This window comes from Capra hircus, chromosome 9, assembly GCF_001704415.2.
Source record: "Capra hircus breed San Clemente chromosome 9, ASM170441v1, whole genome shotgun sequence".
Lineage (NCBI taxonomy): Eukaryota > Metazoa > Chordata > Mammalia > Artiodactyla > Bovidae > Capra > Capra hircus.
Window position 1 is genome coordinate 82,877,456 of NC_030816.1, and position 20,620 is coordinate 82,898,075.

Genomic DNA, 20,620 nt, shown 5'->3' on the forward strand with positions numbered 1-20,620 from the left:
CGAAGAGTCGGACACGACTGAGCGACTTCACTTTCACTTTTCACTTTCATGCATTGGAGAAGGAAATGGCAACCCACTCCAGTGTTCTTGCCTGGAGAATCCCAGGGATGGGGGAGCCTGGTGGGCTGCCGTCTATGGGGTCGCAGAGAGTCGGACACGACTGAAGCGACTTAGCAGCAGCAGCAGTGCCACCTGGGAAGCCTGAAGTATACAGATCTGTTACCATGGAACCTGTTCAAAAGAAGGTGCCAGAAGCTTGTATAAGAAGGCAAGGTGTGGGATGCTTTTGTTACTTAGGTGAAATAGAGATACTTCAGGGTATGAAATATATATTTTAGTCTATGGAAAAAATTTAATGTGCTTTTCGAAAATTTTGCTTTTTTTTTTTATAATACCATATTGTTTTTCAGCTTGGCATATGTAAACTTACTTTGACAGAGTAGGTGGAGTTCAAATGGGAATACATCTTTAGAATTTGGGCCACGTGGGCTTTGTGGAGGAATGGAATCATTGCGTGGCAGGAGGGTCGATTTGGAAAATACTTAGGTTTCAGTGTAAAATAGAATGGATACAACTAAGAAACTGGAGTAGGCTCTCCCAGCGAAAAGGTCACCCCTCTGCCATCGCCTCTACTGCACAGGGTGCTTCCCTCTGCCAGGCTGGGGAAGTGGTACCAGGTTGCCTCCAGGCATGGCCTGAGAAAGATACAGCAGAAATAAATGTCCCCGGTAGCCTCTGAATATCAGTATCACACCCTAGGTTTCGATTTCCTATTTTTTTTTTAAGGAAAAGGCGTCTGTAAAGTTTGACTGTTATCGTTGACTTGTGCCAAACCCACTGTTTGAACTGCCAGCAGAGTTTGCCTTAAATAACTCCACGACCGCTGAGTTAGAAGTATGCACAATTGAGAACGCACAAAGTGCTGAGTGAATTGAGATTTGGGAACTCATATGTTCTTAATTGTGCATATCTTTTTTTTTTTTAATGAAATTTTAAAAAGGATTCGGTCCTAAATGAGATGTGAATATACTTTCTTGAAAAGCTTAAGAGAAGACTTGGTTTTACCAAATGGACTTTTTCTTTGCTCTCTGTTCAGTCAAACCCAAAGTCAAGTACCTCTGCGTAACTGTGAGGCCAGAGGCTCCCCTGGGGACGTCAGCTCAGATGTTCAGTAGGCTCGGCACCAGGGCAGAGGTGCAACAGACAGGCGCCTTTGCTCTCTGGGTCTAAATAGTTCTCCTTTTAAAACTTTAGTGCATCTTAATTAGTGCGTGTGATCTGTCTGTCTGACTTAAACATAGGATTTTGTAACATTGAAGTGTAGCTCCTGTTGCCCAGAAGCCAAGGCCCCTTCTGGACTCTCTGAGGTGGTGGACACACTCCCCTGCCCAATTTTTTTTTTAACCCTCTTTCTTTACCTGGAAGCAGTTAGAGACTATATGTATTAGTTGCTCAGTCATGTCTGACTCTTTGTGACCCCATGGACGGTAGCCTGCCAGGCTCCTCTGTCCATGGAATTCTCCAGGCAAGAACACTAGAGTGGGTTGTCATTTCCTTCTCCAGGGGAGCTTCCTGACTCAGGGATCAAACCCAGGTCTCCCGCATTGCAGGCAGATTCTTCATCATCTGAGCCACCAGGGAAGCCCCAGTTAAGGACTAAGAGGGCACAGATAATACCTAGGATTCCAGGGGGCTGGACAGCATAGAGATTAACCGTAGGTAAAGTAGGTCTCAACTGTGTTGGCTTCCAGTATTTTCTCATAATTGCTTTTGGTCCTGTAGCTCATGAGAGTCCAAAGTAAGACGCTCTTGGACTCCCGACCGAATTGGCTTATCTCCTTCTAGATGAGCAGGCTGATTCAGGCCATGTGCTTTCTAGCACATTCTCTGTTCCAAGACAAAGATTAATCCCCAGCAGAGCCTCTGCAGGCCTTTTCCACTTCCCCTTCCTGGACTTGCTTCTCTTTCCTTGAGGCACAGAAGCTGGAGACCCAGTGATTTTAGGGCTCCAGGCCCAAGCGTAGCACTTGTCCTGCTCCCAGAACATTGCTGCTACGTTAGTTCCCCCAAGGAGGCCAGCCTCTGGACTGGCTCAGCCTCCCCCTGCCAACAGCAGGTTGCATCATCATCAGTCTGTCAGGCATTTATACACGACATCCAGGGATGAGACTTAGGCTACAATTGGAATTCTGCTCGGTAACCGTTTCTCCCTGCTCCAGCTTCTCCGTCTTGCTGGTGGAACTCAAGATGAGACAGGAGGGGGCCTGCATGGGGCGGGCAAACCCTTGATGCCCTGAATAACACACACAGTCCAAGTGGCCTGTGTGCCTAGTATGCCCCTCCGTTCCCAGTGGGAACATGTCTATGCTGTTCATTATATTGTGCTGAAAAGTTATTCAAAAATGAGAAAGTTTAGAAATAACATGAAGAAATAGCGATGGTGTATGCATTTGTGAAAAGATAAGACTCAAACCCTGCCGCAGAGCAAGTGCTCAGTAGTTTGGTTGTTTGTCTCATTACACAAAAATTAAACAGGGTTCTCTTTCAAACTATGTTTTCTTCGAATTTCAGGTATTATTTTAAAGTTCAAGCCAAAAATCCTCATGGCTATGGACCTGTCAGCTCTTCAGTCTCATTTGTTACAGAATCAGGTATGGATGACTTCATGTTCTTTTCTTCTCATTTCCTTAAAAACAAGTAATCTGAAATCAGGCCTACAATAGAATAAAAACTGAACAAGTACAACTTCTGTTTAGTCAGTTCATATTGGATATCACACTATAAGATAAACATGATTTTCTTTCTGCTAGGTTAAATCTTGCATAATAAAAGTAGTCTTCATTGGAACTGCTTGAAAAGTGAAAAGAGCAAATTCCAATGAAAAGGGAAGAAAATCTAGTTCTTAGCCATGTGGGAAAGATAACTTTGAATCCATCTAGCTGCAGAGGTAATTTCTTTATTGTTATTGCAAGCAGCCGAAGGGCACACATGTCATGTGATCTGAGGGGCAGTTGCTTCTTTCAATCAGTCAGATCTCTAGGGTGCTTCCTTTCCTAGGAGACAGAGATATCTCTACTTAATATGGAGGGTTTAATTAAAATGCTGTCCATCCTGCAAGCAGTGTCACTCAGAAGATGTCCCTAGTTTGGGTTGCTGGTGTGCAGAGCTCTCAGACCCTTTGGTGAAGTGTTCCGTGGTCGCAATCTGAGGCGGTACACACAGTGTCCCGTGGTCATGGTCTGAGGCAGTGCACGTGGCGTCCCGTGGTCATGGTCTGAGCCAGTACACACGGTGTCCCGTGGTGGGTGGTCATGGTCTGAGGCAGTACACACGGTGTCGGGTGGTCACGGTCTGAGGCAGTACACACGGTGTCCCGTGGTCATGGTCTGAGGCAGTACACACCGTGTCCCGTGGTCATGGTCTGAGCCAGTACACACGGTGTCCCGTGGTGGGTGGTCACGGTCTGAGGCAGTACACATGGTGTCGGGTGGTCATGGTCTGAGGCAGTATACACGGTGTCGGGTGGTCATGGTCTGAGCCAGTACACATGGTGTCCTGTGGTGGGTGGTCATCGTCTGAGGCAGTACACACGGTGTCCCGTGGTGGGTGGTCATGGTCTGAGGCAGTACACACGGTGTCAGGTGGTCATGGTCTGAGGCAGTATACACGGTGTCCTGTGGTCATGGTCTGAGCCAGTACACATGGTGTCCTGTGGTGGGTGGTCACAGTCTGAGGCAGTACACATGGTGTCCCGTGGTGGGTGGTCATGGTCTGAGGCAGTATACACGATGTCAGGTGGTCATGGTCTGAGGCAGTACACACAGTGTCGGGTGGTCATGGTCTGAGGCAGTACACACAGTATCAGGTGGTCATGGTCTGAGGCAGTACACACGGTGTCGGGTGGTCATGTTCTGAGCCAGTACACACGGTGTCGGGTGGTCATGGTCTGAGCCAGTACACACGGTGTTGGGTGGTCATGGTCTGAGGCAATACACACGGTGTCAGGTGGTCATGGTCTGAGGCAGTACACACGGTATCCCATGGTCATGGTCTGAGGCAGTACACATGGTGTCCCATGGTGGGTGGTCATGGCCTGAGGCAGTACACACGGTATCCCGTTGTCATGGTCTGAGGCCGTACACACAGTGTCAGGTGGTCATGGTCTGAGGCAGTACACATGGTGTCCCGTGGTCATGTTCTGAGGCAGTACACATGGTGTTGGGTGGTCATGGTTTGAGGCAGTACACACAGTGTCGGGTGGTCATGGTCTGAGGCAGTACACATGGTGTCCCGTGGTGGGTGGTCACAGTCTGAGGCAGTACACACAGTGTCAGGTGGTCATGGTCTGAGGCAGTACACACGGTGTCGGGTGGTCATGTTCTGAGCCAGTACACACGGTGTCAGGTGGTCATGGTCTGAGCCAGTACACACGGTGTTGGGTGGTCATGGTCTGAGGCAGTACACACGGTGTCAGGTGGTCATGGTCTGAGGCAGTACACACGGTATCCCATGGTCATGGTCTGAGGCAGTACACATGGTGTCCCATGGTGGGTGGTCATGGCCTGAGGCAGTACACACGGTATCCCGTGGTCATGGTCTGAGGCAGTACACACAGTGTCGGGTGGTCATGGTCTGAGGCAGTACACATGGTGTCCCGTGGTCATGTTCTGAGGCAGTACACACGGTGTTGGGTGGTCATGGTCTGAGGCAGTACACATGATGTTGGGTGGTCATGGTCTGAGGCAGTACACATGATGTTGGGTGGTCATGGTCTGAGGCATACACACGGTGTTGGGTGGTCATGGTCTGAGGCAGTACACACAGTGTCGGGTGGTCATGGTCTGAGGCAGTACACATGGTGTCCCATGGTGGGTGGTCATGGTCTGAGGCAGTACACACAACTGGTTCATGGTGGCAGTTCCTGGGTTGGGAGCCTCTCTGTACAGGAAGCCAGGTGGGAGAGTTGGTGATCATGGTCCCAAGACAAACACCTACAGGAGCCCAGCAGGGTCAGCTCCACACTAACGTGGCTCTCGCTTCCATTTGGTTAGATCATTCCCTACATGTAGCTTGATCCCAGAACATTTGCCGTTGGAGGATATTTTTAAATGCAGTGATTTAATCTACTGAATCAAAATATATGGAAAAAGTCTTTTTTGAGAATATGCTTTATACTGGAATTGTTGGCAAAGGACTTCAAAATTGGTGTTTTCACGTGTTTCATCTCAGAAGTGTGTTTCTCATTAGTAATTAAGAAAGAGTATAGGAAAACCTTTATCAGTGGCTAATTTGCTACAATAATGTGTCTATGTTTATGGCTGCATTTCCTAAAAATAACATGGTCTTTTGGCAACTATCAGAATTAACATGATAAATGTCTATAGAAAAAAACTCAAATAATTCAAATCTAAATAGTTATCAAGAAACTGAGGGCTGAAATTGGAGAGTAGAAAGATATAAATGTAACTTCTGAGACTGTGATATAATACTTTTAAAGTTTTGACATATGCCAAATGAATATTGCACTTTCTTTATCTACTGTAGCTTGTTTAGCCCTTTCAGTTACAAAAAAATTCCATAGTTATGTGGCTCCATGACATAATAGTGAAGTCAGCTGTTTCTTTTTTGTTCTACAGATAATCCTCTTCTTGTCGTGAGGCCACCAGGTAAGATTCTCTTCTGGATAATCTTGACATTCTAATAATGTTTGTTAGATATTGAACATAAGATTGTTATGGTTACTCACAAGTAGACATGCCAAGCCATTTTTGTATTGTCATAATTTTCCAACAACTTCTGTGGTTTCTTTGCACCTGCTCTCCTAATCTAGGGAAAAGAATGGTCTGGAAATTGTTAGATAGGGCCCTAGTAGACAATAGCTGGGCTTCCCTGGTAGCTCAGCTGGTAAAGAATCCACCTGCAATGCAGGAGACCCCTGTTTGATTCCTGGGTTGGAAGGTCCCCTGGAGGAGGGCAGAGCCACCCACTCCAGTATTCTTGCCTGGAGAATCCCCATGGACAGAGGAGCCTGGCAGGCTATAGTCCATGAAGTTGCAAAGAGTCAAACATGACTGAGTGAGTAAGTACACCACAGCCCAGACAATAGCTATAAAAACCATTGTGGGCGGCCAATAACCTATGAAGCAGTAACTATTTTCCTAACCCCCTTGAATATTTTAAATTGCTGAAAAGATAGCAAAATGGATTAAGAGTACAAAAAAAGTTTACTTTGTTTTTCAAATAAACAGAGAAAGACCTATTGCCTAAGTTCAGGACAGGTCTTAGGAGTGATAGGAACAATAGATCTGTGCTGAGGGGCTTTGAGGGTGGGGAGGTAGGACAGTATGACCCCCAAGGCCCAACTTGTATAGCTTATGTTCCTTGAGGCCCAAAGGCTTTTTCTTACTCTGAGAACCCTTTATGGAAATGCAAATAGTTCAAATATCTTCAGGTGTGAGGAACTCCCGAGCTGTACTTCAGTACAAAGAAGAGAGAGCGCACCCATCGGGAGATGGGAAAACTGCTCAGAAAAGCCCTGCAAGGAGGGCAAGGCCCAGTGAATAAGCCGACATGCCTGGTACTTTGTACAAGAGTAAACACTGTGAAGCGCTGTGACTTGGAAGATGTGCTTTGTGTTGTCCAGGTGGCGAGCCCATCTGGATCCCGTTTGCTTTCAAACATGACCCTGGCTACACGGACTGCCACGGCCGACAGTATGTGAAGCGGACTTGGTACAGGAAGTTTGTGGGAGTCGTTCTTTGCAACTCACTGCGGTATAAGATCTACCTCAGTGACAACCTGAAAGGTAGGTCTTTGGGGATGGTGTGCTGAGGAAAGGTATGAAAAGTTTCTAGTTGATCAGATACTAGCTTGACATAGCAGGTGCACCAGAACGCAACTGAGGTGTGGACCAGTCATGTCTCAGTCTGGCTCAAATGCAAACCAGTTTTGCAGGCTCTATGCCAGAGTGACTTGTTTTCACATTGGTACTCAAGAGTATATATATATATATATATATTTTAAATCGACTGCTTTTTAGGAATGAAGTCCAGAATTCTATTAGAAAATCAAAGGCCATTTTTCTTTGTTGTTGATTCTATAACAGTAGGCACACGTGTAAGCTGGAATTATTGAGGACAAGTCCATACTACGGTCTTTGCCACTGGCACAACTTTACAGAAAAAAAATGTAGGTGGTGAAACATAGATGAGCTGCACTATTTATTCTGTGTCCAAACAAAAATCACATTGTTTTCCTCATGATAGGGGATTCAAACAGAGAATAACATACGTACTTTGGACTACTAACATTTCAAAATGCCATTTCTACCCAGCTGGCTTTGACTCACCCACCTACACATAATTGTTTTATATTTCAAAATTCATACAATGTTTACTCTTTTAGCATAACATTACAAAAACTTTCCTGCAGCTGGTTTATATTTTATCATAGGTCGGTTATTTTGTTCTTTTATTTGTTGCTAGTGATCATCATTTCTCGATAATGTCAAAATCTCCCCAACCATCCCCCACTCCAGCAATTTCTCAGTGCTTATGCCTTCCCGACAAGCAGTATCTGTTTCTCTCTGCTTTTTTCCCCCTCTCCCACACTGCCCTTTCCCTCCTCTGCTTCAGAATTCCTGGGAGAGGTTACACAGCCATGTCTGGTATCGCAGGGTTGAGAGAAAGAACTCGGCCCTACTGTGCAGCTCTGGTTCAGGACCAAGGACAGCACCTCCTGCTACAGACACACCCTACTTCTAGTTTCCTATGAAAATAGGTCCCACTATTTTTACACATATTCATGCTTTTCATAATGGTTTCATAAAATATTCTCTGACTACCAGAGCTTCCACATTTTTGAAACCATAGAGTAGAAAGGTCTCTCATTTATTGGCTGAAAATGCCTATAATATTTATAGTTTCCATTTAAGGAACACTTGCTAAGTATATAGCATACATGATCTCAATAAATCCTTACAATGCTTTGAAATCAGTGCCATTATCACCATCTTTCAAACATGGAAAGTATGACACACAGTGTAAGTAATGTGCCCTCTTCAGTTCAGTTTATTTGCTCAGTCGTGTCTGACTCTTAACAACCCCATGGACTGCAGCATGCCAGGCTTCCCTGTCCATCACCAACTCCCAGAGCTTGCTCAAACTCATGTCCATCGAGTCCCTGATGTCATTCAACCATCTCATCTGCTGTCATCCCCTTCTCCTGCCTTCAGTCTTTCCAAGCATCAGGGTCTTTTCCAGTGAGTCACTTCTTCCCATCAGGTGGCCAAAGTATTGGAGCTTCAGCTTCAGCATCAGTCCTTCCATTGAATATTCAGGACTGGTTTCCTTTAGGATTGACTGGTTGGATCTCCTTGCAGTCCAGGGGACTCTCAAGAGTCTTTTGCAACACCACAGCTCAAAAGCATCAATTCTTTGGCACTCAGCTTTCTTTATGACCAACTCTCACATCTGTACATGACAACTGGGAAAACCATAGCTTTGACTAGATGGACCTTCGTTGACAAAGTAATGTGTCTGCTTTTTAACATGCTGTCTAGGTTGGTCATAACTTTTCTTCCAAGGAGCAAGTGCCTTTTAATTTCATGGCTGCAGTCACCATCTGCAGTGATTTTGGAGCCCAAGAAAATACTGTTTCCATGGTTTCCCCATCTATTTGCCATGAAGTGATGGGACTGGATACCATGATCTTAATTTTCTGAATGTTGAGCTTTAAGCCAGCTTTTTCATGCTCCTTTTTCACTTTCATCAAGAGGCTCTTTAGTTCCTCTTCACTTTCTGTCAAAAGGATGGTATCATTTGCATATCTGAGGTTATCGATATTTCTCCTGGCAATCTTGATTCCAGCTTGTGCTTCATCCAGCCCAGCATTTCACATGATGTACTCTGCAGATAAGTTAAATAAACAGGGTGACAATATACAGCCTTGATGTAGTCCTTTCCCAATTTGGAACCAGTCCATTGTTCCATGTCCAGTTCTAACTGTTGCTTCTTGACCTGCATACAGATTTCTCAGGAGGCAGGTGTGGTGGTGTGGTATTCCCATCTCTTGAAGAATTTTCCAGTTTGCTGCGATCCACACAGTCCAAGGCTTTGGCATAGTCATTGAAGCAGAAGTAGATGTTTTTCTGGAATTCTCCTGCTTTTTCTATGATCCAGCAGATGTTGGCAATTTGATCTCTGGTTCCTCTGCCTTTTTAAAATCCAGCTTGAACATCTGGAATTTCTTGGTTTGCATACTGTTGAAGCCTCACTTGGAGAATTTTGAGCATTATTTTGCTAACGTGTGAGATGAGTGCAATTGTGTGGTAGTTTGAGCATTCTTTGGCATTGCCTTTCTTTGGGATTGGAATGAAAACTGACCTTTTCCAGTCCTGTGGCCACTGCTGAGCTTTCCAAATTTGCTGGCATATTGAGTGCAGCAATTTCACAGCATCATCTTTTAGGATTTGAAATAGCTAACTGGAATTCCATCACCTCCACTAGCTTTGTTCATAGTGATGCTTCCTAAGGCCCACTTGACTTCGCACTCCAGGATGTCTGGTTCTAGGTGAGTGATCGCACCATCATGGTTATCTGGGTAATTAAGATCTTTTTGGTATAGCTCTTACATGTATTCTTGCCACCTTTTCTTAATATCTCTGCCTCTGTTAGGTCCATGCCATTTCTGTCCTTTTTAGTCCCCATCTTTGCATGAAATATTCCCTTGGTGTCTCTAATTTTCTTGAAGAGAACTCTAGTCTTTCCCATTCTGTTGTTTTCCTCAGTTTGTTTGCATTGATTGCTGAGGAAGGCTTTCTTATCTCTCCTTGCTATTCTTTGGAACTCTGCATTCAGATGGTTATATGTTTCCTTTTCTCCCTTGCCTTTAGCTTCTCTTATTTTCTGAGCTATTTGTAAGGCCTCCTCAGACAACCATTTTGCCTTTTTGCATTTTGGTTTCTTGGGGATGGTTGTTTTTCCCTGTCTCTCATACAATGTCATGAACCTCTGTCCACAGTTCTTCAGGCCCTATGTCTATCAGATCTAATCCCTTGAATCTATTTGTCACTTCCACTGTATAATACTAAGGGATTTGATTTCAGTCATACCTGAATGGTCTAGTGGTTTTCCTTACTTTCTTCAATTTAAGTCTGAATTTGGCAATAAGGAGTTCATGATCTGAGCCACAGTAGCTCCCAGTCTTATTTTTGCTGACTGTATAGAGCTTCTCCACTTTTGACTGCAAAGAATATAATCAATCTGATTTCAGTATTGACCATCTGGTGATGTTCATGTGTAGAGTCTTCTCTTGTGTTGTTGGAAGAGGATGTTTGCTATGACCAGTGTGTTCTCTTGGCAAAACTCTGTTAGTCTTTGCCCTGTTTCATTTTGTACTCCAAGGGCAAATACGCCTGTTATCTCTTGACTTCCTACTTTTGCATTCCAGCCTTGTATGATAAAAATGACATCTTTTTTTTGGTGTTGGTTCTTCAAGTTTGTCCAAATTCCTAAATCACCTGTAGCATTTTTGGGTCAGTCACTGACTCATCAAATTCCTTTTTGCAGATACATTCTACAGCATTGGGGACAGTTGGGGAAGAGGTGAAGACCACTGTCAATTTGTGGATTCACACCTTGATGGAAGAACAGGGCCTCAGTCCTACATTGAAGCCCTCCCTAACATTCAAGGTAATGTGAACAAAGGCCCAATCAATTACACTGGGGGGTGGGGAGGAGGGCCAACATAAGGAGAAAATTCACGTTATCTCTGCCTTTGGTTTACCATTTGAAGATGGATGTAAGCAGCATTTTTGATCATAAAAATAAGGAATCAACAAAGTGCTCCTACCCTATGCCGTATTTGGAGTGAGCCTTGGAGAGGTGGCTCAGACAGTAAAGCATCTGCCTGTAATATAGGAGACCTAGGTTTGATCCCTGGATCGGAAAGATCCCCTGAAGAAGGGAATGGCTATCCTCTCCAGTATTCTTGCCTGGATAATTCCGTGGACAAAGGAGCCTGGAGGACTGTGGTCCATGAGGTCGCAAAGAGTTGGACCCAATTGAGTGACTAACACTTTCCCTTTTACTTTGGAGAGGTAGGGATACAGAGGAATATAAGACCTTATCGCTACTGCCAGGAAACATAGTCAGAATTGGAAAGAGAGGATAAATGTATGAAAGGTAACGAGAGCAGACAACTTCAAGTGCAGACAATGGCAAGTTATGTCACATTGTTGTCCCGTTACCAGGTAATCGTGCAGATTATACTCAGTCCCTGAGTTCAAGAGAAGCAGGCCACTTGAGGCTGCCAGGGGAAGTTTTCAGAAGAGGCAGAGTCTGAGTCATAAAAATTCATGCAAAGATTAGAGAGTCTTCTAGGTGGAGGCTGGCATGAATAAGAATACAGAGAAAGAAAAAATAAATAAATGCAAACCAACCAGGATATGTTTCAGGAGATTGTGTATCAATTGTTTCATGATGGCATTGTAAGAGGAAATGCATATATTCATTTCAAAGTTAACAATTTGTAATACATTATTAACTCCAGTAAAACAAGTATACTAGGCGAGGTCCTCCGTAGAATCAGAACCAAGAGCAAAAATATAGAGACAGAGAGACAGAGAGGAGAGAGAAATAGAGAATGAGATTTATTTTAAGGAATTGGCTCATATGATTGTGGAAACTGGCAAGTCCAAAATCTACAGGGTAGCCCAACAAGGCTGCTGGAGACCTAGGGAAGAGCTGATGTTGCAGTTCAAGTCTGAAGGCAGAATACCCCTGTCCTCAGGGAAAGTCGGTCTTTTTCTACTAGAGCCTTCAACTGATTGGATGAGGCCCACCTGCATTATGGAGGCTTCACCGCTTGCGTGCTTAGTCACTCAGTCATGTCTGACTCTGCGACCCCATGGACTGTAGCTCACCAGGCTTCTCAGTTCATGGAATTCCCACTCAAGAATACTGGAGTGGGTTGCCATTCCCTCCTCCAGAGGATTTTCCTTTCCAGGGCCTGAACTCACATCGCCTGTTCTCCTGCATTACAGGTGGATTCTTTACCAATGGCCCACCAGGGAAGCCCATCGAGGCTTCGTTACATAGGTACAATTGATGAAAGCTTTGACCATGAGTGACTGAGCTCAGCCTCTAGCTCCTCTCTCCTCCCTGAGGTTGGAGGTGGGACGGAAACCCCCACCCCATATTCCCATGGTTGGTCCTCTGGTGACCAGCCCTTACCCTCAGGTGCTTTCCAGAAGCCACTTCATTAACATAAGCCCACATGTAGTTGAAGAGGTTTATTATGAAATAATCATTTCCCAGACAGCTTTATCGCTCTTCAGTTCAGTCGCTCAGTCGTGTCCAACTCTGCAACCCCATGAACCGCAGCATGTCAGGCCTCCCCGTCCATCACCAACTCCTGGAGTCTACCCAAACTCATGTCCATTGAGTCGGTGATGCATTTAACCATCTCATCCTCCGTTGTCCCCTTCCTCTCCTGCCTTCAATGTTTCCCACCATCAGGGTCTTTTCAAATGCGTCAGCTCTCCACATCACGTGGCCAAAATATTGGAGTTTCAGCTTCAACATCAGAGTTATTGCTCTCACCACTCAGGAAATTCCAAAGGTTTGGGGAGCCTTGTGCCAGGACTGGGGATGAAAACCAAATATCCACTTTCTATTATAAATCGCAGTGTCACAGATGCATTTTCTTTCTCCCTCTCTTTTTTTAACCTTCCAGGCTACTATCGCCAGTACCGCCAGGAGCCAGTCAGCTTCGGCAACATAGGTTTTGGAACTCCCTACTACTATGTGGGCTGGTACGAATGTGGGGTCTCCATCCCAGGGAAGTGGTAACTGCAGGAAGATCGTGCCGGAAGCTTGCCCTGCCGACCCCCTTGTTCACTTGAGTGAGGGCCTGCGAGCAGGGAAAGAGGCAGTGTCCCAAGCCCCCTGCTGTCCCCAGTGTCGGCAAGGCCACACAGTGGACACTGGACACTTCAGGCGTCTTCAGTCTGGAGCTCAGTCCTACATCTCGGCCTGGACCACACACTGGCTTCAGTGTCGCTGTTAACTTTGCTTCTCTACAGGTTTTACTTATAACAGCACGTCCCAGAGATGGCACAGGCACTCAGCTATGGGGATGCACGGTGCAGTTTTCATCCTTTTTAGGCCCAAAGTTCAGATGCTTCAGTATCTCCAGGGATTAGTATCAACATGCTCAGCTCGCTTCATGGAACACCACCTGCTTTCTTTTTTCTCACTGGACTCCTCCCAAAGTAGCTAAATTTAAGCTTTGGATCCCTCTCTATGCAGTAGAACTGAATTATTAAAAATGCCACTGAAGGAAATGTAGCCTACTTAAGATTTATTCTGTGGACTTACCCACTGCTAGACCAAATGTATCAAATCTTACTTGTAAATTCTCAATTTTGAGATATATATATATATATATATGTATATATGCATATACATATCTACACTCGTCTGCAAGGACATTGATTAAAATTGCTAAATTTGTACTTGTTCACTCGATACATGTGTGGGGGGCTTCTTGAAGCAGAGGTGCTGTTTGCGAACATCTTAGAAGGCTTCAGAGAATATGTACTCTGTATAACATGGCAGGAATGGAAAGGTATGGGTTCTTTCCATGAATGCTGCCAAGCCTGGGAAATGACTGGGAAGTAGGGATGCTATGAGCCAGTAGCAAACTGAGTGATTTCCACCTTCCACACCCATGTGAAATATGAACCGGAGGGCTGTGTGATGACAGATCTAGTGTGTTTCCACATTAAGATTTTAGGTCCCAAATGATTTTAAAATCCAGTTTAAAAAGACTCCTTTCCCCTTTCCTGCTGAGCCCAGTGTCTCCTCCTCAAAATATAAGCATCTTGCCCTCCTCAACTGCAGAACAAGAGGGTTTATGTAGAGACACTTTATTCTAATTCTTCTTAAAATATGGTGTTTTTACATGTGCATGGTACCTGTGTGTCCACGGGCAGCTCTGGGGAATGAAGGGTTTGTCTTCTCCTAAGTTTCAAGGTGAAAGACAGTAGTGGCGGGGGTGTGGGAGGGACTTCCCTGCTGGCTCAGTGGTTGAGAACCTGCCTTCCAAGGCAGAGGTGTGGGTTCAGTCCCTGGTCTGGGAACAAAGATCCCCATACTGATGTGCAGCTAAGCCCATGTGCTCAAACTAGAGAAAGCCTGCCTGTTGTTATGAAGACCCAGTGCAGCCAAAACAATTTTTAAAAAGAAACAAGAATCAGTAGTGGGAACAAGCCAGGGGCAGACACAGTTCTGGAAGCCAGGAGCTGTACCACTGTGTAAACGGTGTAATGGTGTAAAGTGGCTCGCTACTGGAGTTGGTTATTTTTAGTGCCAGCGCCAGGTGGAAGTGAAGCCTGATGTGTCTGGTAGGTGTGAAGGTTAAAAAGCACAAGGAAACAAGTCACTGCGGGTCTTTGTGATGGGTTAGCAGGAGCGGACGTTTTCAGCAACACCCACAATCCCCTCCTGCAGTAAACAACAGTAGAGAAAATGCAGGCATTCTGATGGCTAAGAAAACACCAGGATAGAAATCATCTGGGTCTCTGAGGCTTTTGTACATAAAAGTGGGATTATGAAAAAGGGAATGTCTTTTAAAACACCTGTTTTTTCACCGTAACCTTCAAACATGCTTCACAATGCCAAACCAAAGATAAGACCTTTAAAGATAAGTGAATTTTCCTTATACACCTATCTTTGTTATGGGGCCTCCTGAAGAAGAGATGGGGGGTCAAGGGCCCAACATAGAGATGCAGGCATCTCTCCCCTGTGGCTCACTATTTCATACACTAAACCGCGTTTCTGGTCAGCCTTACCCCAGAGGGCTTTATACTTGTTTCATACACGAAAGAACACATTTCCCACAGAAGGATTTACACTTACTTCACAGAAATCCAAAGATTTCAGTGGCATTCACTCATGCAATGTTTTTTGAGCTCCTCCTGGAATCTTTGACTGTATTTGAATCTAGAAATCTGAACTTTTATTACAAAGAGATGTTTCAATTCTTTACGGGAATTACTGCAGAGGCCAGATGATAGCTCAGCCAAAACAAAAACACTGAATCTATGTGAAGGGGATAGTGTTTCCAATATTCCCTCCAAATTAGGTTATGCAATAGTTCAAACACATCCACAGAGGTTACGTGAAGTTTCTAGAGCTGTGAGGTCCCAGAGGACATGTTTTAGGAGCTCCATTGGCAGCAAGATGCCAAGAAGGGCATTCAAGATAGTAGAGGGTCTGGAAACCATTCTGTGTCAAATTAGGATAAAATGAATGGGACTGTTCTAAAGACTTCATCTACTTCCAAGTCTTTAAGGAAGAAAAGGGTTTGCCAGCTCTGTAGGTCAGAGTAGACACAAGTGGGAATTAAAGGAAAAGAAAAGTTGGCTCAAGGATTTTTAGAATTCTAGAGGAATTTAAGAAGAGTTTAATTACCAAATGAGCCTTGTTGGAAAATACTGAGATGTTCATCACTGAAAGAGCTGAAATATAGCTGGAAATGTCTACACTTTGATTTGAAGCCCTCAGCCTGTTCTTAATTTGGCGTCTGAGCTCACAGTGTTTTTTCTGTGCATTTAAAGGGTTGCAAACAAACAGACCAAACAAAAACACTGTATATGCAACAGCGACCATCTGTGGTTCTAAAGTGAAAAGGCAAAGTGTGAGTCTCTCAATTGTGTCTGACTTTGCAACCCCATGGACTGTAGCCCGCCAGGCTCCTCTGTCCATGGGATTTCCCAGGCAAGAATACTGGAGTGGGTTGCCATTCCCTTCTCCAGGGGATCTTTCCAACACAGGAATCAAACCCGGGTCTCCCTCATTGCAGGCAGATTCTTTACCATCTGAACCACCGGAATTATTTAAGGTGATTCTTGAGCCTTAAATATTTACCCTATAAGACAAGTCTGTACAACTGTGGATTAGAGTTTTCTTGAAGTTTAAAGACAATTTAGGCAAAGTACAAATTTAAAAACTTACTACTTGATAGATGTTTGCTGGCTCTTCTCTAACTTGAATAATATTTATTATCTATCAAATCTGAACTCTGCATTGAGCAGTTGAACTGGGTCCCCAGGATCCCATTGGTCAAGCCCTCTGTGTTGTGGTCTCAGGAAGTACTATGGGCTCGAGAGGACGTCATGCATGTTTAATATAACCATCTGGCTGAAACATAATTTCCAGATTTTACCAAATGAGTTTTGATTTATTTTTTTCCTTTTTGACTTTTTCAGGTCACATTATCTTGGTCAGTCCAGGAGGATGGGGTGTTTGAGATTGTGATGATTAATGGTGTTAAACGCATTTGCTTCTCTGCACAGAACACAGGTCTTAGTCACTACGTATAATTAAAATGATTCCACCCATAGAATTAGCCCACATTTCTGCAACATCTTCAGGCCTTAAAATCATCTCCTTAGGATGTAACTATTTTGTAGTTGGAGATAAGAAGTGAGTTTAAAAAGTACAACATGAAAATACAATGACACGTGTCATAAATGGTGATCTGGTTTAAAATCTTAGTTGTAAGATTGAAACTGAAAGTCATGTAAGTTGCTCAGTCATGTCTGACTCTTTGTAACACCATACAGTGTAGCCTGTCACACTCCTCTGTCGACGGAATTCTCCAGAAAAGAATACTGGAGTGGATTGCCATTTCCTTCTCCAGGGGGGTCTTCCTGACCCAGGGATCAAACCTGGGTCTCCTGCATTGTAGGCAGATTTTTAAAACCACCAGGGACCAATGTACAAATTTTAAAAATCACAATGAGAGCTAAACCCATAAGGATTTACAATAAAGTTGAAATAAAATTAACATGGAAATGGAGGCTGATAAAATTAACACATTAAAAAATTCTTGGTTCCAATTAGGAAAGCAATTCTCTCTCATGCAGAACTTGCTTGTTGGCCAAGAATAGAAATGCCCTGATAATTAAGAAAAGGGTTTACCTGAGGTTGGACTGTGCATTCCCAGGACAGGAAATAACAGTCCACCTCCACCACTTGCAGGAGGTGCTTCTGTGTCATGGTGTTGTAGCCACGTTTTTCAGGAAACAAACTCACTCAGAAGAACAATGCAGATAGCGGAGTGCAGTTTATTACACTGGCAGGCCCAAGGCAGAGTCTCCTCTTAGCCAAGGACCCTGACCAGTTTTTGTGAAAACCTTATATATCCTAAGTGTACGTGCTCAAACCCACATCCCAAAATTCTCTGAAACTAGTCTGAACAAAGGGAAAGAAAGATGCAAAGTTAACCCATGATTCGCATGCCTTAAACCCATGATTCGTATGCCTTAAGCCTAGGTAGTTAACAGTAGACAATTATCAATAGGCCTGTGGTCAAACCCCATTAAGCATAACAATTTATGATTCTATTTGGTTACACTGATAATTAGGGTATTCTTTTAGGCGACAGAGAGTCTAGATACAAGCCCTGGGGCTCTTCCATGGGAAGGGTTGGGGGGAGGTCTGGTTTTCCAGTTGGTCTGTCATTTCCATAGATACTGGGCATATAGCTCAAAGTCCACAGTCCAGCCCAAGATAGAGTCCTGCTTTCAAGATGGAGCTTGTTCTGTCTGTTTCCTCCTTCCGCGGAGGTGAGCGTGCCGTCGCTCTTGCCTCCCTTTCTAGGAGCAGAATGGCTCCCTCCAGGCTACCAGCTGTTGGTTCCCCCTCTCAGCTCCCTGTGGTTTTCCACACGGTTTATCAGACTATCCCCACGGTCGCCCTGCAACACTCCCTGTCACCAATCAGCTCCATCCACTTCCCCTCCTACTTCAGGAGACCCCGCCTCATCTCGCCAAGCAGAGGGGTCGCCGGAGGGCAGATCTCCACCCGCGCATGCGTCCTTGCCCACTCCGCCATCTTCACATGGAGCCGCCCCCTCAGGTCCAGGTCCAGGGCCAGCACTCTGAGCTCCTATAACTGCAGTGTCTCCCTTTTGGAAGGCCACGCCCCAACGTTCAGATGTGCTCTAGCCTTCCTCATCTTAATTGTTTAAAATTTAAATTAAAAAAATTTCCCATCACCCATGTCACACAGACACACACACACACACAGATGTGCTCTAGCCTTCCTCATCTTAACTTTTAAAAATTTTAAAAAATTTCCTGTCACCCATCTCACACACACACACACACACACACACACACACACACACACACACACAAACACACACACACACACACACACGTTCCCCTTCAGCTCCTCCCTCCACACTGGCTTTGTGCTGAGTGCCCGAGTGAATCACGCCATCCCCTCCCGCTTCACTCGCCAGCATTTCTCACACAGCCACACTCTGGCTTCTTGGGCTCAACTCTCTCGGGCCCGGGTCTCTCCCGGTGGCCAGGTCCGGTGGATGCTGGTCAGGCTATTCCTGTTGTCGCCTTGTGGCAGCACTTGACAGTGAGCCCTGCTTGCGTCTCCTGCCTGCATCTTCCCTCCCAGCTTCAAATGGCGGCTGGGCCTCCCTGTTCCTCATTTAAGGACAGACCTGAAGGCAACTTTCTCGCCTGGCTTTGCCTGGGAGGGAGGGGGAAGAGGAGAGGTGAGTGGTCTGGGGTCTTGGTGGAGCAGACAGAAGTGAGGTAAGAGCAGAGAAGGAGGTGTTCCCCCACCATGGCGGGGAGGAAGCTAGTTGGGGGTTCCATGAACAGCAGGGCCGCAGACCACTCCCTGCCTCCCCAGGGCTATGGTGGAGTGAGGCTGACTATGGGGAGCTGATGAAGTTGGACCACAGAGAGGTGAGGTTTCCAGTCCGTCCTATCTGAGCCCATCCCACCCCACAGGGTGGGGAGCAAGAGGGTGTTTGCCTGCCGGGGCCACAGAGGCCTGGGCAGTGGCCACTGTGATACTCACACCTCTCATTTCACTCAGCGGAGGTTAAATGAATCCAAAAATGCCCTGGACGCCCTTCTAGACTCTCTTCTGGGCTGCAGGGTGATGCGAATACACACCATCCCTTCCCTGGTGGAGACAGTGTCCTAGCGGAGCAGATGGGACACATGGGCCAGCAACCAGCTGCAAGCTGGTGGAAATGAATGGACTAAGTAGAGCAGATGGCTGTGTAATGGGCAAGTAGGGACCTAAAGCAGCGAAGGAGCTCCTCAATGGCCGGAGAGAAGTGGGGTGGGCCTGGGAGTAGCACCAAGAACGCTTGAGACCGAAGGGTTTCTACCTTGACACGTGGGCTCTCAGATTTGACTCTTAAAGGCAATAATAAAATAACACTCATTTTCTGATCTATGAACTCAGTAGAACTAACCTAAGTTGGCTCCTTATGTTGTTAAAATTTTGACACCATGAAGGAGGGGGTCTTGATCCTGTCCCATCCAAGGGACCACTGATCCCAATCCAAGTTTACCCATCTGACTGATCACCCATCTTCAAGCTCCAGATGTCAATAGGGGGGACAACAGCCACTGTTCTGTCACCCAGAATCACCCAGCCAGGCCTCATCTCTCCTCCCAAGAGTGGCTGGCTACTAACTTTATGTTTAGGTGGCAAAAGAGTCCTTTTGCAATTTTCCCAGAACATAACGTAATTACCTCATGATTAGCTGAAATCTCCCCTCCAACAGAGAAATTAATTGGTGGCTATCTGTTCTAGAACTTCGCCATAGCAATTTCCACTACTCCCTGAATTATAAATTTCATGAAGGCAGAGGCTAAGCCGGACCCTATGGGAATTTCCCAGGACAGACACCCCCTCACCCCCACCCACATGTCCTCTGGCTGCCTTTTGTCTGTAGAAGAATTTTAGTCAAAGAATAAATTTAATCAGGGAAGTGATAAAATGAAGAAAGGGAAACAGACAAAAAAATAATAGTTTAGCCATTAAACAAAGTCAAGGACCTTTTAGTTCCTTCTCAAGGGTTATAGATAATATTCTGAGCGATATCCTATGAGTTATTTTCCAATACTGAAACTCCTACCAGGTAGGAGAAGTTAACCAGATGCTGCCCACAAGCATGTTCATAACCCCAGACTGACTGGAATCAGAGGGTTGATGACGTTGACTCCCAATTACGTTATCACCAACCAATCAGAAACACACCCACAAGCTGATCACACACCCCACAACCCCGCCCCGCTCTCACCTTGTCTTTAAAAACCTTCCCCTGAAAGTCTTCAGGGAGTTTGGGTCTTTTGAGCATGAGTGAAGTGAAGTCGCTCAGTCATGCCTGACTCTTTGCGACCCCATGGACAGTGGCCTGCACCAAGCTCCTCCGTCCATGGGATTTTCCAGGCAAGAGTACTGGAGTGGATTGCCATTTCCTTCTCCAGGGAATCTTCCTGACCCAGGGATCGAACCCAGGTCTCCCGCATTGTAGATAGACACTTTACTGTCTGAGCCACCAGGGAAGTCTCTCTTTTGAGCATGAGCTGCCTGGATTCCTTGTTTGGCGCCTATAATAAATACTTCACTTTCTTTCAGCACAACTCAGTGTCAGTGGGTTGGCTTTGCTGTGCATGACCAAGTAGACTCAAGTTTGGTTTGTAACAAGGCCACATCTGTTATTTCACCGACTGTTACTTCCTGCCGTCTGACCCAGAGCCTGGCCCGTAGCAGGTGTCCAATAA

The 20,620-nt window shown here is 45.4% G+C and overlaps 1 protein-coding gene across 4 annotated transcripts in view; it reads left to right on the forward strand.

Annotated features, from left to right (window-relative positions):
• FNDC1 (fibronectin type III domain containing 1) overlaps positions 1-13,529 on the forward strand; it is a 115,048-nt gene extending 101,519 nt beyond the window's left edge. For all 4 annotated transcript variants that reach the window (XM_018053424.1, XM_018053425.1, XM_018053426.1 and 1 more), the window contains 5 exons: positions 2,572-2,651; positions 5,637-5,666; positions 6,644-6,805; positions 10,569-10,691; positions 12,736-13,529. In XM_018053424.1, the coding sequence (XP_017908913.1) occupies positions 2,572-2,651; positions 5,637-5,666; positions 6,644-6,805; positions 10,569-10,691; positions 12,736-12,851 (511 nt within the window). In that variant the 3' untranslated portion in view covers positions 12,852-13,529. The remainder of the gene's footprint in view (positions 1-2,571; positions 2,652-5,636; positions 5,667-6,643; positions 6,806-10,568; positions 10,692-12,735) is intronic.